The sequence below is a fragment of the Drosophila willistoni genome (genome assembly GCF_018902025.1).
Source record: "Drosophila willistoni isolate 14030-0811.24 chromosome XR unlocalized genomic scaffold, UCI_dwil_1.1 Seg143, whole genome shotgun sequence".
NCBI lineage: Eukaryota > Metazoa > Arthropoda > Insecta > Diptera > Drosophilidae > Drosophila > Drosophila willistoni.
In genome coordinates this window covers 8843313-8859616 of record NW_025814056.1, presented here as the reverse complement: position 1 = coordinate 8859616, position 16304 = coordinate 8843313, and the positions used below count along the sequence as shown (strand labels likewise).

The 16304-nt window shown below is 34.9% G+C and overlaps 4 protein-coding genes across 4 annotated transcripts; 1 reads left to right on the top strand and 3 right to left on the bottom strand.

The window, feature by feature from the left end:
* Positions 1 to 3535: 3535 nt before the first annotated feature.
* On the bottom strand, positions 3536 to 4795 carry LOC6645605 (alpha-ketoglutarate-dependent dioxygenase alkB homolog 7, mitochondrial). The gene is made up of 4 exons (XM_002068333.3): positions 4670 to 4795; positions 4426 to 4616; positions 4179 to 4346; positions 3536 to 4110 (listed from the first exon to the last, which is right to left on the bottom strand). Exons 1-4 carry the CDS (start codon positions 4728 to 4730, stop codon positions 3754 to 3756), a joined length of 777 nt encoding a protein of 258 aa, XP_002068369.1. The 5' UTR covers positions 4731 to 4795; the 3' UTR covers positions 3536 to 3753.
* A 1293-nt stretch (positions 4796 to 6088) lies between these two features.
* Positions 6089 to 7214, top strand: LOC111518966. The gene is made up of 3 exons (XM_023177403.2): positions 6089 to 6402; positions 6471 to 6506; positions 6569 to 7214. Exons 1-3 carry the CDS (start codon positions 6190 to 6192, stop codon positions 7196 to 7198), a joined length of 879 nt encoding a protein of 292 aa, XP_023033171.1. The 5' UTR covers positions 6089 to 6189; the 3' UTR covers positions 7199 to 7214.
* LOC111518967 lies at positions 7179 to 9912 on the bottom strand. The gene is made up of 2 exons (XM_023177404.2): positions 9864 to 9912; positions 7179 to 8646 (listed from the first exon to the last, which is right to left on the bottom strand). The coding sequence occupies exon 2, from the start codon at positions 8605 to 8607 to the stop codon at positions 7780 to 7782; it is 828 nt and encodes a 275-aa protein (XP_023033172.1). The 5' UTR covers positions 8608 to 8646; positions 9864 to 9912; the 3' UTR covers positions 7179 to 7779.
* A 149-nt stretch (positions 9913 to 10061) lies between these two features.
* LOC6645602 lies at positions 10062 to 10452 on the bottom strand. The gene has a single exon (XM_002068330.3). The coding sequence runs from the start codon at positions 10358 to 10360 to the stop codon at positions 10139 to 10141; it is 222 nt and encodes a 73-aa protein (XP_002068366.1). The 5' UTR covers positions 10361 to 10452; the 3' UTR covers positions 10062 to 10138.
* Between the last annotated feature and the right edge of the window lie 5852 nt (positions 10453 to 16304).

Here is a 16304-nt window from a genome sequence, read left to right as displayed (position 1 = left end):
TGAAAATAAAGCAGGACCAAATAAAAGTTGCTTTCCTCAGGATTTTGTCGTCCCTTTGGGTGTTACGGGGTGATGAGGGGGTACTATGGTCATTGCCCCAATGGCTGCCACTCTACAGACAGAGAGAGAGAGAGAGAGAGAGAGAGAGAGATGGAGAGGATGGAGTGTAAGAGAGATTATTGTTGTTGCTTAGTTGATAATTTGTACAAAGTTTCCCAGCTGCCATTTTGTTAGCGGACTTCACTTTTGGCACTCCGCTTTTGCTTGCGTTTTCCGTATAGTCCTTTCCTCTTTCTTTCTCTTTCTCTCTCTTGTTCTTTACATTTGGGGGTTCTATTTTTTTGGCTGTATATATATATGTGTGTGTATGTGTGTGTGTGTTCACTTTATTCCTGAGGAGTTGAAGAACACGTTGATGGCCATTTTATCGACTCACCTGCTGCACAGACGAGCACCTAGCACTCAGGTGCTAGATGGGGATACATATTTCTTCATTTCTTGCTCTCATTTCGAGTTACTGCAGGACTTTTAGTTTGAGTTGGTGTTAGTTCCCATTATCCCACCCAGCGATCCCCTCTGTGTCCATGCCTTTCTTTTCGCTTTACAACTGCAATTGTTGTGCACTTAAAGAGAGTTATTTCTCTGTTTTCCCTTTTGGCCAAAAGCTTAAGAAATTTCTTTTCATTTCTGTTTTTTTTTTTCCCTCTCCCTCTCCAGTCTATAAGTGTTAGTCAAGTGCCTGAGAGTGAGAAAGAGAGAGAGAGAGAGAGAGATGTTAAGGTCGAAATACTAGAAGAAAATTGGATTTCTTTATTATCCTTAAAACACTAATCATGTTGCAGTAGCATGCTCTCTAAATTCAATTTCAATTTCAGTGAGAGTTGGCCATGATTGTTTCTAAAAGACTTTTTCCAATGTATATATATCTATTGACGTTACTCGTTATATCTATGAGTAGAGGTAGTGACCACGAGTTTATGACGTTTTGATTTTTTGAATTTAGTTCTGATTGTCTCGGCTCCCAAGTAATTTAATAAAGTAATGTGATCATCTTAGCTTTTTTCTATAGGTGATTATTTAGAACTGAAAAAACCCTTTCTGGCTGGCCAAATATTACAAATGCGTAAAAAAATCTTTCAAGTGAGACACCTAAAAAACATTTCCGTTTTTTACTCAAAACAACCTAATTTCGATTCATATGAATATAGGAAAAATTCATTTTGAACTGATTTGAACTTGTACCAAAGCTATTATCAGCAATTCTTGCGTTGCATGCTAACTTTCAAGACTTTTTTCTTCTTACTCGCTGCTTTTATTTAGATTCTTTGGCCTGGCTATTTCTTAGGCAAATATCTAAAAATAGGTTTGTTTTCTTTTGTCTAAGCCGCGTAATTTCTAAAGATATCAACAAAAAACCAAATATTTCTGTGTTCTAGATGTGATTATAAAAAGTGTTTTATCTTATACCAATTTTTGATTCAAAACGCATCGTTATCGCTAAAAAACAGATATTTCATACTCCAATGTTAGGCTTTTGCTCGAAATTTTCAAAGTTTTCACGCCGACAATAACAATGATAATTGAGCTAAAAGGTAACTATGTTCATATGTTTATATAAATTAAAAAAGGTAAAAATTTGAGTTAGTTTTTCTGCTCTCCAATTTTAGGTGGCTCACTTGGGAGATTTTCACACATATGTAAATTTGTTTAGAAGATATTATCACACCGAAACTTTAAACACACTATGAATTCATGTTGAAAATATGATATCCTGTTTCTGATTCCTACACATTGTGTTCATTTTTGTTTGTTCCCCCTTTGGGACAAACTAAGTTATTCAATAATAATATAAATGATTACTTTCCGACTGTCTGTTTCCCAGTTTTTGAGCTACCATTAGCTCTTAAACTTATTTTCTATATTTTATTATTATTTTTTCCATATTTTCTAATGTATCTAGCACATTTGTTGGAATCAAAATTGACCAAGATACTTTTGAGAGCAAGTGGGAGAGTTAGTTAGCGACTAGCTATCGTATTTCTTTATCAGCTGCTTAGAAAACAGAAAAAACTGACAATCCAATCAAGTTGTAATTAAGCTTTCATAATATATCGGGCTATTTGAGTTATTTGGCCTATACTATGAGAGAAAGAGGCACAATTTAGCTTGGAAGACTGGAAACTGCAAGGGAATATAAACTTTGTCATAGCCCAAGTACGATTCTTTGATTCTTTTCTGAATTTTGGCAATAAATGTTAATGGATAGAGTTCTTTTCTCGAACAGATATCCAAGGTTTTATAGATAAAGCTTTAATGGCCATTTCTAGCTGATTTTTGAATTATAAGATACTAGATACTAGAAACTATATATATGCATAATTCCAGAAGACTGTACAGACAACTAGATGTATATAGCTTCTGATGTAGATTCATACAATGAATATTTTAGACTTTCTACCCAAAGATTTCGACTTAACTTGTAGTTCACATGGATATAGTTTATGATTCCCACAAAGAAATTCCAATCTCTCTCTGTTTCTCTCTTAATTTATATTAATAAATACGGTGATTTATTTGCCAATTTGAATGTCTTAACTAAAACTTAGTCGGTTTATTGTCGGACCAATGTTAGTTACAAAATTTAACATCAATGCTAGCGACATCAATGCTCTCTTGTAATTTTGTGGAATGCATTCTAACAGGATAAGAGAGCGAGCTTTTTTGTTGGTCCATTGCTATGAATGGTGAGAGATTTAACAGTGGACCAGATGTTAGGAACATATCTGTTGTCCTTTTGGTCCTTTGTGATTTCAAATATCAACAAAAATTCGACACTTTTTGATTATGAGTATTATAAAATTGATGGCATCATTTGCAAATCGTCAGAATCTTTATTATGAGGCGCTAAAAACAACAGCAGGCAGAAAAAATAATGAGGAGAAGAAAAACGCAAGCCTGACCTGTGTTTGGATTGTGCAAATAAATATACAATGTGAAAAGAAAACTCTCTAATAAACAAACAATTGAATAGACAGACAGACAGACAAAAGTTGCCACACAAGCCGGTAGAAGGAAACGAATACGAATACCGTTAGTTGGTGTTAAGTTGTTTTCCAAGCTCTTAACTTTTAATCAAAGATGCTTTCGCCTTTCGTTTTTCTTTCCTTACACTTTCTTTCCTTTGCTCTCATGCTGTGTGTGTGTGTGTTTGGGTTTGGTAGTACATAGCTTAGGGGCTAGTTTCTTTAACTATTGTTAAAAATCAGAGCAAATTAAATTAAAGCGTTTCATTTGCCACTTGAGCTGTCTAGCCAATTACAACAACTGCATTTACTGAGCAGCTGCTATAAGATACTTTTGTTCGCATCGTCTAAACGAAAAGTTGCAAACAAATTTTGATAAATTCAATTTCCTAGAAACCCAATTTAACTAGTATTCTTGAGAAGCAACTACTTTAACAAAGTCCTACTACTTAATGTGATTTAAATATTGGGTATTCGATACTAAGAAGTTACCGTAATTGTTTAGAATATGATTATTTTCAATCAAAAACAAGTAAAGATTTTATTTATATAATAAAGAATCTTTTAAGCCAAAAGCTTACTAAATTTTATGTGCTTAAACGTAAGGATATGCGAATAGTTTATAACTATTTCATATGGAATTGGACTAGAAAAAGAATGCGCCGAATTGGCAAATCAACAGAAAGCAGAACTAATATGTTTTTGGCAATATGGCTTTAACTTAAATGGGTTATGGCTCATTGCGGCATATAATGGAAATGCGACGTGTCTTCTCTATGGGGGCATTTAGAAATTTGGATTCCTCCTTGGCCAATATTTCGTGCGTGAAATTGTAGCGGGCCGTGTGACTCATTATGTAGAGCGAACGACGTGGCAACAGCAGATCCGCATAAAAGTTGTCATCTTTCAAGGCAGCCGGTTGATGGCGATAAGCCTCAGTCTCAGCCGCTGCTGTTGCTGCATTTTCATTGGATTCGCCAGCTTTGTTCAAACTGTCACCTTGTTCATACTTTTGGGCATCCGTGCGCACCAGACGCATGACACTGTCGCTCAATAAACTAATTCCCGCAATGGTAGTGCCACAATACTGCAGGCAAAGTAAATACTAGAGTAAGTGAGACAAGGAATTAACCCTAACCGATGACAATGACTTACACGAGTGCTGTCCACATGGGGCTTAATGACGCCATCGGGAGCTAAATCCAAAATATGTACATAGGGCATTATGGAGCCTTGGAAGGCTATATCACGTACACGTTCGAGTATATCGCGATTGTGTGGATACCATTTCTTACGCTCTGTCTCACGAAAACCATGGATGGCCTGAAATGATGAAACCGGGTGACATGAGTGTTTTGTTTCGCTTAATCTGGTTAGACCTGGTCAGGTCTGTGGTACTAACATCATCCCAATGATCAAATTCGTAGCGCAATCGACTCATATATGGTTCAATTTCCTCGTGTAATTGTTGCTCCTCTGCCTCGCTTATGAAATCCGTGATGACGCGCATGTCCTTAATGAAATTCTGCTGCTCCTTCTCTGGCCATTTGCCATGGAAATCTGTTAGATTATCCTTGTTTCTGGCTGCAATTACTGTCAAGGGAAAATCATAAATTTTTGATTTTATGGCCTATCCCAACTCTTACCCTGGCGATGGCAATGCCGCAGTAAGTGTCTTATAGATGAGCTTCTATTTAATAAAATCATTATTTGGTTAAATAATCGGACCCAAAAACAAAGCAAACAAACGCCGACAGCAAAAACAAAAACAATAAAGAGAAAACAGCTGTTTCTGCAGCCTGATAATGGCCGGCGCAGCGTTGCCACCTCACTCAGTGTCAGTTATTAGTTATGACCGTTGGATTTGAAAAGAGAATTCTCTGAGTGCATAGGGAATAACTAGCCGCACATTTTTTAGTCCTGCAAAAAAAAAGAGCAACTAAGGAAGGGAAACAAAGCACAGGCTAAAGCAAAAGCACAATAGCACCTAATGGGCCGTTAGTGGTGTAGTTCCACGTGCTGGTAGTGTCGCTGTCCCTCTGTCCCTTCATTTATCATTTACACACCAACGCACGTGAACACAAGCGAACATTTGAAGCCAAGAAGGCACAACGGGCCCAACCAAAAAAAGGAATGAAAAAAAGAAAATTTCCATTAACATTTAATGTTGATGCCCAAAACCAGCAACAGCAACAACAAGAAAACGAAAGAGAGAATGAAAAAAAAAAAGGAGAAAAGTCCCCATCATTTGCATTGATTAAATCACTTTGCGGCCGGTTCGGCAACTTTCCGCTCAATTGTTTAGCTGCGGGCTTGAATTTTTTATGCACTCCTTCATAGTCATCGTTGTTTTTTATTTTTATTTTGGTCCAACAAATTGCTCATCTATTTTGGAAACCTTTGGAATTTTTGTATTTTCCAATAAATTTCGTTTTATGGCTGTTGAAGAAAGTATACATACATAGGTAAAATTTTCTAAGAGTTTTACTGCCCAGGTTTCGAAGTTACAATTTTACCTAAATTAAGAAAACTCAACAAAAATTGAGTTTACGATTTTGTTTTTCAACAATTGTTGTTTAATCAATTTTGAAAATTAATGACAAGCACAATGTGAAACATACTGAGCTCCTTATAAATAATCAACTTTTGCATACTGTTTCTCTTTCACCCTGAATTGTAATTATTGTTCAAACAAATTATTTAACATTTAACGTGGTACATGCCCACCGCAAGAGTTCAATATAATTTCTTTTCGGTTCGAAAACATAATTAAAATGGATTTTATTGAACCAACAGTGTGGTAATTATTTTATTTACACGCTTGGGCTAACATTTTGTCGTCCATCAATCATATTTACAATTATGGCATTCAAATTGCGAACTGTCATCGACATGTAGCCTTGCAGATGTATATATTAAATTTTTAAATATAGCATTTAAACTGAACAGTCGGTTGTGATGTGATCGAATTTTGGCTTCTCCTCTCTATATGATGTGTTTTGGTATTTTTGTGTCTTTTCTTGATCACTGAATGCTGATGTTGCCATATTTTTAAAGCGTTGCCATATTTTGCTTGTTTGTTGTTTAATTTTTGCAATCTAGAAGCCCGGCATATTTTTGTTACTTATTTTGACTGTTGCTTGGTGTAATTTATTTTACTTTCGAAATGGAGGCTATCGATTTCAATGATTTTTCTGCAAAGGAACGCGATGAGATAATCACGGCATTTCTTAATAAAATGCGAGAGGCTGACTCTTTGGCCAGTGCTCAAACTTTTTTCGACAATTATCTACAGAAATTCTACAAATTACCAATGAAGCTGGTAAATGACATTGTGTATTGCCAGCGTTCCATGAGGACCATTTTAATGACCCATCGGGTAGGATAATGGATATTCATTTGATTATATAGTACATACTTTAATAAAAGGTTCCTCTTCTTTTGCAGACCATTGTGAGCATCCTAAGCCAGGAGAACGATGCCGTTAGTCAATGCTACTGTTTTGTCCTTGAAATAAATTATAATCTCTTCTCTCGAAATTGCAGGTACAGTTGATAAAGAACAATTACCTTGTGGAGTTGGAAGACGATTTATATCACATAAACGCCGAATGCCAGTATCTGGTCCTTCGTCTACAGAATGACGTTGATCGCTTCTGTGCAGCCTTCACCGAGCAAAATCTTCAGCCGAATCAGACCTTAGTAAAAGAACTTATAAGTGGTTCCATTGTGCCGCTGGTGGTGGCCCCCAATTTGACTATCAAACCGTTTTTTGTCACAGAACGTCCTACCGAGACCGAGATGATTAACAAGTATATAGTTTTTAACGGTGCTCCAAAGTGTCTACCAATAAAGAACGCTACACCAGGGCCGGCTAAAAAGCAGACGCTGCCTCCATTTTCGGCTCCACTAGCCCCAAATGTGATCAAGGAGAGTCGCCAGAACTTGCAGGCGGCTCTTAAACGAGCTCGTTCTCAGCAGCAAAAGGTCAAGAGTGCTAAAAAAACTAAGCAGGAGGACGTTAAGGAACAGAAGCATGATGACCAAATGTATCAAACAAAGGAATATTTTATGCAATCTGTCAGTCTTTGCACTCATACGGAATACAAGCGCTTGAAGCTGGAACAGAGTGTTATGTACAAACGAAAGCCAAAACTGAATGCCAAATTAAAGTAATTTAATGGGTATATAAGTATTGTATGTGTACATATCTTATGTATGTAGGTACAAATAATTGGAGCTGGGCTAAGTGCCGATTAATACAGACAAAGCATTTACTTCAGCTTAAAATTTTTGTTTTTTTTTTGTTTTGAATGTTAACATATTTCATGTACAATTTGCAATTAGTTTTGACGAATTGAACACTGATAGGATAATATAGATGTATTTTATTGTATAATAATGCCGCCATGATGAATAATATATAAATATAAATATAACTTTACAATGAAGTGATATTTGTTATTATTTTTTTATTTTTGGGGGCGTAAAAAAGAAGCTTGAACAAAGTTAAACTTAGCTACAAGTTTAAATTGCAAGTGCACTTAAAATTTTTTTTTTTGTTTTTTGTTAAGTATTCTGCTTAATGCAAGCTCGAAAATTGTTCTAAAAGATGTCTCAAAAACTCAAATCAATTTCGAGAATTCATCAAATGCAACATTTTACGCTTCTAAGCAAAAAAAAAAAATATATATATATATACATATATATTTCGAAAACAATAACTTTTAAATAGAAATTGATTTCTTGTTGATTTTTCAATTTTCAATATTAATTTCCTGCACTTCATTTTCATCTTTTGTCTGGTCTCGTTTGTTTAACTTGGGCAATTGCATGGCCAAAATTTGTGATAGAAGCTGCTCCACTTCATCATCGATCGATGGCTTGGCTTTTGTGCCCAAGTTAGCTAGGAATTCACTGAATATCTTGAATTTTTGTATATCAAAGTCCTTGCCATGCAACTTGTACATTTTAATAGTTTTCTTTAGCAGTGAACACCGCATCTGAAGATCGGAAATGGTGTTCATTAGCACCACCAGGGCAATGTGGCAGCGACTATGGGCCAGATAATAGCCATCGGTTTGGCTACTACTGATAATGGACATGATCAGTTTATCGAGTGGCTCATTCAAAGCTTCTGCCAACTTTGGCAAATCATTTTTATTGAAAACTGCTCCGGCCAGAGGTGTAAGGACAATCTGATTACGTTTCACCTGATGTGGCACCAGTTGACAGTATTTGTGAACCGCCAGGAGACTGGCCTGCTTGAAGTTCAATTGAAGGCAATTATTTACCAGAGATGGCTGTATTTGTGGTGGTGTTTTGGTATTGAATGTGGTTACTTTAATTCTAACCGGATACTTTATGTTCTCAAATTTCAAGATCCAGGTTTGATCTCTCTTCTCCTTCTTGGCCTTTTTGGCATCTTTGCTGAATTCAAAGATTACTTGTTCGGCAAAGCGACGACTAATTGTGGCATTCATATAGTTGGGCTCTGTGGCAAAGTCTGGACATATTTCGCCAAATGTTAGCAATAGCTTTTCGAAATCGAAAATGAATTTTTCTTTTGAGGACGCCTTAGCCATGTTCACTTTCTTGAATCATAAATAAGGGCACTTTGAAAACTGAAAAAAGGATTAAAATGGAATGAATTGAGTATATACAAGTGCTGAAATAGAATTTGAATTTATTCATTGTACACAACTGAATCGAATGGATAGAAAACCGAATAAAAGAAATGAGTCTAATCATTCAGACTAAGCTGCCCTCCCCTGCCTTGGCTACGCCCTTGTTAAGAACATTGTTTATCTTGCTGAATTTAGGGTTCGAACTTCGAGTTCATGCCTCGATTCACTATAACACTGCACAACAAAATTGCAAATTTTAATGTCACTGATTTAATGAAAAAAAACCATCAAATGTTTCACAAGTAACAGTTTTTGTTTACGTGTTACAACTTTCAAATAAAATTCTCTGTTTTATAGAGCTGAAATTTGCTTACAATGTTATTATTTCTTTTAAGTTTTCTTAATTTGGTTTCCTAATTCCACTTCAATTTTAGAAAAAAACTCAAATATAATTATCAATTTTAGATTTACGCTTTAGGTTTTTAGTATTTTATACACAATGTAAATTTCCCTTTAACTTTGATACACACTTTATTAACATTTTTTGAAATGGTCATTAATATTTTAATTATTATTAATTTATAATGACACAGGCCGACCAAACTCACAGTCAGACGCAGAGATCAGAGTACACTTTCTTTATAAATTCTGCGCTGAGTTCGAATATTTTTGCTCTGTTTTCGGAGATATAGACTTTTAACAGTGGAAAAGTAGATGTTTTTGCTTGATTTAACACTTTCACTTTGAATGTTCTTTTGTTCATAAGTTTTCTAATACATTCTAATCTAATCTAATCGAATCAATTAGAAGAATATACTCAGGTCTCTGGTTTGGCTTATTTAAATTGGCCTGTGTAATCTGAAGAACGTATATTTTGTTGTGCAGTGTCAGATTATATACATATGTATATACATAGACGTTGTTTTTTTTTTTTATTGTACATTAAATGTATATATGAACATACATAGCTATACGTATGTATCTATTTATATTATTACACTCTCTGTTTGATTGAGTCAGCTTGATAATCAGCTTACTGTTGTTTCGCACATCCGATATATGTATGTACATATGTAGGTATAGGTATAAATCTTAGTATATATACATAAATATGTATATAATATTGAGTACTTTAAAATGTATACTCCGATTTCTCTGGATCCCAACAAACTGCACTAAGATTACTCCTATATATGAATGTATATAATGCTTACACAGCGGTCACACGATCCGACGACGACCAATGGTGAACTGCAAAAGGGAATTGAAACAATTCCACAAACTACTCTCTTTATGTATGTATGAATATTTGTTTATCTTAAAGTGAACAAATAAAAATGCAATAACAGGGCTGGAAAACTAAGTGCAAAATTCAAGTTTTGATCACGTTCTACAGGAATTTTACAAAATTATACTTTTATGACTATATTATATTAGACATCATAGAAACTTTTTCAACAAACAAATTTTCTTAACTATACTAACTAAATTAACGCAATTGTCGCTTCTTCGTGTTGCGGAATGTATGAATATGTTTGGAATCGCCCGTAGCCTTCACAGAGCTCGAAATTTCAGGATCCATTTGATCGCGTAAATACTTAATTATGTCCATAACACCGTCGACAATTTCCTCTAGAGTCACTGGTCTATTATAGGCCACCATAACGGCTATGACGAGGGGGCTCAAGATGTCATTGTAGTCAGGTTTCATTTTTGAAGAATTTAGAGAAACTAACAAAAACGAAAAAAGAAATTTCAATTCTATTTATGTTGTTTAATTTTTGTTTACGAATCGATATATTGGATATATGAATGACAACTGATAAGCAGAGACTTGACTTGGCCAACTCAGTCAAATGAACAGTGTCATATCATCACAAAATATTTGAAGTTCCTGACTACTACTAGTATGTACTACTTTCCTGTTCGTCAACGAGGGTCAGTCAGTAGGTAATAAATAAAATAAAAGCAAGAAAAATTGAAGCTAACAACTCAGAATCGCAAATCATGGTTTAATAATTTGATTAAAAAGTGATAAGTGGTTACTTGGTTAAAACACTTTCCGTAGCTAACTAAATGATCAAAGAATCTAAAGTCATCCATTGAAATGCAATGTGATCGCAGATGGACTTAGAGAAAATGAAGGCGACTTTTGGGCGACATGGTTAGAGATTGACTAGTGGTCGTCTAGTCCTATAGAGTAAGTGAAAAGCTGTTAATCAAAAGGTGTCTCGGAGCTTCTCGAATAACCCTCGTATATCGTTTGGTCTATGTGGAAAATTCAATTTGAAAAAGTGTCACTTGTCAGTTGGTCATACTTGTCCATTCTGTCTGTCTGTCTTTCTCGCTCTATCTCCCTACGTTCATCTATCTTTTTGAGCTTTCTATTGTGTGTGAGTTTTCTTTTGGTTCTTTTGTGGATGTTGTTGTGGCTGCGTATGCCTTTTGTTGTCCTTGCCATTTCTGCTTACACTTGTATATTGTGCATTTTCAGCTTTCGATATATCAATATCTGGATGGAGATACATTTCGTATGTAAATTGCTCACACAAGTCAAGAGGAGAGAAAAGGAAGAGCAAAAAAAAAAGAAGCAATCCACCCACGCATATGCAAATGAGATATACTAGTAGTTCTGGTAGAAATACATACATATATATCTCTGTCTCTCTCTCTGTCTGTGTCATCGCAATAAAATGAAACCGAATTTTTATTTATTTTCCTTGACGATGATGAAATTCGGTGGTACATGGCAACAATTGCAAGGACCAAACAATTTTCCAGTTAATTAAATTTGTTCTCAATGCTACAAATTTGATACACACATATGCGTTTATTTATCATCTTACTATAGCTATGTACATACATATGCATCTACATACATACATATGTTGATATATACCGTTTTCCGAGAAATCAAAAACATTTGACCAATCTTTGTGGCAGTTTTACCCAATGTGTGATTATAATACACCAACTGGGCCATATCAAATGGTACATGTTTGCCTGGCATTTTTATTTTTTGAAAATATTCCTATTACCGGAGTAATTGTGCCAACTAATAATGAGACCACACAAAAAATTGAAGCAGTCATAGTTGTCGATCGGAAAATTCCGGGAAACAACGGTAAATTTAGAATATGCGACAAAAACAAACGAAAAAGCGAGATGTGTAAACACTTTCTTGGCAGTTACTTTTTGTTCCTTTTTTTCTTTTTTGTTATTTTTTTTTGTTAATTGAAACATATTGTTAATTTTTTTTCACTTACTAATAAGTTTATAGTTTAGTTTACCTATTTTCATTAAAAAAAATTTGGATAATCATATTTCTACTGCTTTTTTTCGCTTCAAAGCAAAAAAATTTAATGTTTTCCCTGTGTGTAAATACTTTCTTGCCAAACTGTATGTAGAATTAAGGCCAAATTGAAAATGCAAAGTACACTAACATTGTAAAAAAAGGATTGTTTCATAAATGCAATATTTATATCGTTTGGCTACACCAAAATATTAATGGTAAATCCAGTTGAGAATGATAGCCAAATGGAGCAAAAAAAAAATTCAAAATTCTTCTTATATATGTAATTTCAAGCATACTTTCTACAAAAAGCTTAAGTCCGAATCGTAATGCTGGAACCCTCGTTCTATACTCTTCATTTGGTGCTCTCTTGACGAAACAACGAGAACCTTGTTGTCTTCCTTATAACACGATCTTGCTCTCGTCTGTCCGTTTTGTGTTTTGGGTTATATAGAAATCCGATCTTGGTGAAACTTGGAACAGCTATTAACAACTTTATTAAATAGACAAATATGAACTTTCATGAAAATAGCTTATAAAATAACGCAATTGTTGAGAGAATTCACTGATTATGATTGATCCCCCAATATTCGTCCGATACGAAATCAAGATATACAACCCGTGCAGTATATAAGCTTATATGCAAAATTTCAGCTTTGTGGCTTTAAAGGAGGTGTCTAGGAGGAGACGGAAACGGATGGACAGACGGACGAACGAACGGACAAGGCTCGTTTTGCCGTCCTCATCGACTTTATATGGTCGAATATACTTTTTTCCATGCGTTGCAAGCTTCTGACCAAAATGAATATACCGTTTTTGCCAGGGTATAAAAATTAATGCTACGACGCGGTAATTCGAACTGATATGTATGTATGTATGGTTAAACACTCGACAATTCAATTTTGCAAAGTTTCTTGATGTGTTAGTAGGAGCTTTGAATTTTGGGATTCCCTTAAAAAACACATTCTCCGTATGTATGTGTACACATTAAACATTTGCATGATGAAGAACCATCAATGGTACCAGTAGTTGACATCGGCAGATTTCGTTTAACTGATTATGTTTAAGTGGATGAAGATATTGTTGTCTCAGGATCACTAAAGATGGCCCAATTTGATCTGCGACAGATGCGATTGAAAAATGCTATAATGAAGATGTAGACGATATATGTACATATGTACATATGTAGGTACATATGTATTAGAGCCTTTGGCAGAGGTGTCACTTAAGGTAGCTAGTTCACAATATATCCTATGGACTTCTCTCTAAATGTCTATAGGATGTCCTATTGACTTTTTTCCAAATGTCCACAGGATGTCCTAAAGTCTTCAAAGCCAAAGTCAAAGTCTTCAAAGTTTTATTTATTTTCTCTAAATAATTCTGATCCATTTAATATTTGAAACACTCTAATATTTTAAGCCTCCCTCGAATTTCGAATCAATGAGAGTGGACTGTATTTGGGTCCTTTTAAAGCTCTGTTGCTGGCCTCAACGACTCCTGTGATTGTAACTTTTCGCTTTCAGGTATTAACGGCTTTTTGGATTTTATAAATTAGTTTTCGTGAAAAGACATTTCTAAATACATTGAGATTCTAAATTATTGGCTAATTATCATATGGGCTTAAATAATTTAGTCTACTTGCAAGTCGCTATTGGGCTGAGGTCGATTTCTAAGCATTTTTTTTCATGTAACAAGCCATTTAATGAATTTTTGATATTATTAAAAATTTCTTTTTTTAACGATGAATTTCGCCACTCAAAATGATTGGCTAAAATTAATTAACATTCCTGCATTGGGTTGTAATTTAATTAAATGGTAATAGAAAAACTCACTAAGTGTTTTAGAGAAATTCAAAAAAATTTAAATGAAACAGAAAAAAATATACATTCATTCGATTAAATTTTGATTTGTGGCAGTTGTTAAATTTTTGAAGAAAATACACATTTGTATATGTATGTGTGTACGTATGTATGTACATATTTCTTTGGCGAAAAAGAAGAAAAGTGTAGACGACCAAGTTGTAAAAACCAAAAGATGTTTGCCACCAACTTACGAGTTTTTCCTTTTCATGTGCACCTTTCAGATGCGCGAAAATTGTTTATGTTTCGCCTGAAAACAAAAGAACAACAACAGCAGCGAAAAAAAGAAAAACCAAAGAACCACCAACCCCACCTCTTCCCCCCCAAAACAAAGAAAAAAATAAATAAATAAATAGGATAGGTACATGTACATACTTATATGCAGATATGAATATGTGAAAGATGCGAATTCGAAATATCCTGTAATCTGTAATACAAAATGTTTCAAATATACTTACATATGTAAATACATATGTATATGCTCTTTCACAATGACTAATGATATTTGCAGTGTATAAGATAGAAATTATCTAAATTCATTTTTGTTCTAACCTTTTATTTTTAGTTGCTGAACAATGGGTATGACAAAAAGCAAAAGTAAAATTTAAATATATAGGATCCAGGTGAACTATGTATGTACGTATGTATGTAATGGCGCCCAGGTGCTTTGCTTCTTGGCGCTGATGTATGCGGGTGTGCGTGTGTGTGTGTTTAAGGGTGTATACATGGGGAATTGTCAGCACCATCAACACCCAGGGCCAAGTAAAAAGTTTGCCACATAAATTCTGCACGTACGCTCGTTCGCTTAATAATCACGTGCCGCGGTAGCTCATTAAATTCGCAGGTGAAAAGAAGCCTTTCTTTAGCTACTGTCTGGATTTTTTTTTCATCTTCTTTTTTTTTATATTACACACACACCCACCCATGTGTACAATGTGTGAGTATTTTATATCTGTAAGTGACAAAGCTGGAACACTATATGTATGTACTTACATATATTCTGGCGAAATAAAAATGGCTTTTAAGTGTAAACTTGCTGAAGTGAAAATTGGCCACAATTTTAATATACATTGCAGTCACATGAATACTCTGATCATCCATAATATTTAATACTCTAAAGCAAGCTGAATATAAACAAAACCATATATTGTTTTTTATTGTAAAAAATTGATTTTAATGTGGCCCAAATACATATAAAATATTACAGATTCATACATATGTATGTATGTTTTTATTCTTTATTTTTTTGTGATGTAAAGTGAATTTAATGGCATCAAAGTTAAGTATTTTTGCAACATTAATGACATTTTCAAAGATCTTTCATTAAGAAATCGAAAGAGAAGCTCATGCTTTTATATGTCTCAGATTTTGTAATTTTCTAAATCTTCTTAGTAAGCAATTTCGTTGTTATGGCACACAGATTGATACCCTCAATGAGAATATCTATGGGATCATTCTGCTGTTCGCATTTGCCTCCGTCATCAACATTTTTAAGAGCAACAAATTTCATGTCCAAGGTTTCACCACTCAATGGATCGTCTGTAGATTTAACAATGCTCCTTAGTACTTCACTTACACTCTGCTTCTTTGGTGGCAAGAATTGCTTGGTTGTGGGCATTGAGTCCTCAGTTCTTGCAGGCATTTTGGAATATTGAGCATAGACATGATATTGGGCCTCATCATAGGGCTTACCACATTTTGTATATCGATGCATGGTGTATGAGCGTAACTTTTTACGATCCTTGGCCAGTTGGACGGTTGTATCAATGGCCACCAGAGCAATGTGACACTGACTATGGGGCAAATAGAAGCCATCGGTCTGACAGCTACTGATCACAGCCTTCGCGATCAATGCGCTATTCACTGATGTTCCCAGCAGCTTACCCAATGCCATGGCTATTTTTCGAATGCTTTCAGGTGCAAAGACAGCTAATGACAGGGGTGTCATAAGGAATTTATCACGCGGATTGTGTACATCAGGTAGGAGGCAGCACAATTTACGTACGGCCAATAATCCGGCTTGTTTTAGAGTCAGATAGAGTTTATTATCTCTTATGCAGGGCTCTTGATTGATTGGGCGTCGGAAGGTATAGGTGTAGACATATATACTCTGTCCACCGTTGAATAATAAACGCCACATTTGATTCGAGCCATTCTTTCTCACGTTTCGCATCCGAGGTCCAACTTCAAAAAGGATTTTATTGGCAAAGTCCAGACTTTGCGACTTCACGGTCTTCTGTGAATCCATGTCACAAAAATCAGGACATATTTGAGAGAATGTCTCACAAAGCTTCTCAAAATCAAAGCCAACGTTTTGACGTTTATTTCCACTAATCATTTTTTCACACTATCAAAATCAACAAATTTTTATTTTAAACAAAATTGTTTTGGAATCGTTTTGCATCCAGAGCACAGCTACGACTGTTCAGCTTTCCGCAACTGATTGGCGCTGGAATCCGATATACATACATATGTACATACTACATACATATATACTAAATTGT

Excerpts from the sequence above, each read along its gene's own strand:
- LOC111518966 (XM_023177403.2), top strand. The coding sequence starts at position 6,190 with ATGGAGGCTATCGATTTCAATGATTTTTCTGCAAAGGAACGCGATGAG. Across the intron at positions 6,403-6,470 it reads CCATTTTAATGACCCATCGG|ACCATTGTGAGCATCCTAAG; the intron begins GTAGGATAATGG and ends CTTCTTTTGCAG. Across the intron at positions 6,507-6,568 it reads TAAGCCAGGAGAACGATGCC|GTACAGTTGATAAAGAACAA; the intron begins GTTAGTCAATGC and ends TCGAAATTGCAG.
- LOC111518967 (XM_023177404.2), bottom strand. The coding sequence starts at position 8,607 with ATGGCTAAGGCGTCCTCAAAAGAAAAATTCATTTTCGATTTCGAAAAG.
- LOC6645602 (XM_002068330.3), bottom strand. The coding sequence starts at position 10,360 with ATGAAACCTGACTACAATGACATCTTGAGCCCCCTCGTCATAGCCGTT.
- LOC6645605 (XM_002068333.3), bottom strand. The coding sequence starts at position 4,730 with ATGATTTTATTAAATAGAAGCTCATCTATAAGACACTTACTGCGGCAT. Across the intron at positions 4,617-4,669 it reads GCGGCATTGCCATCGCCAGG|TAATTGCAGCCAGAAACAAG; the intron begins GTAAGAGTTGGG and ends TTCCCTTGACAG. Across the intron at positions 4,111-4,178 it reads CCCATGTGGACAGCACTCGT|TATTGTGGCACTACCATTGC; the intron begins GTAAGTCATTGT and ends CTTTGCCTGCAG.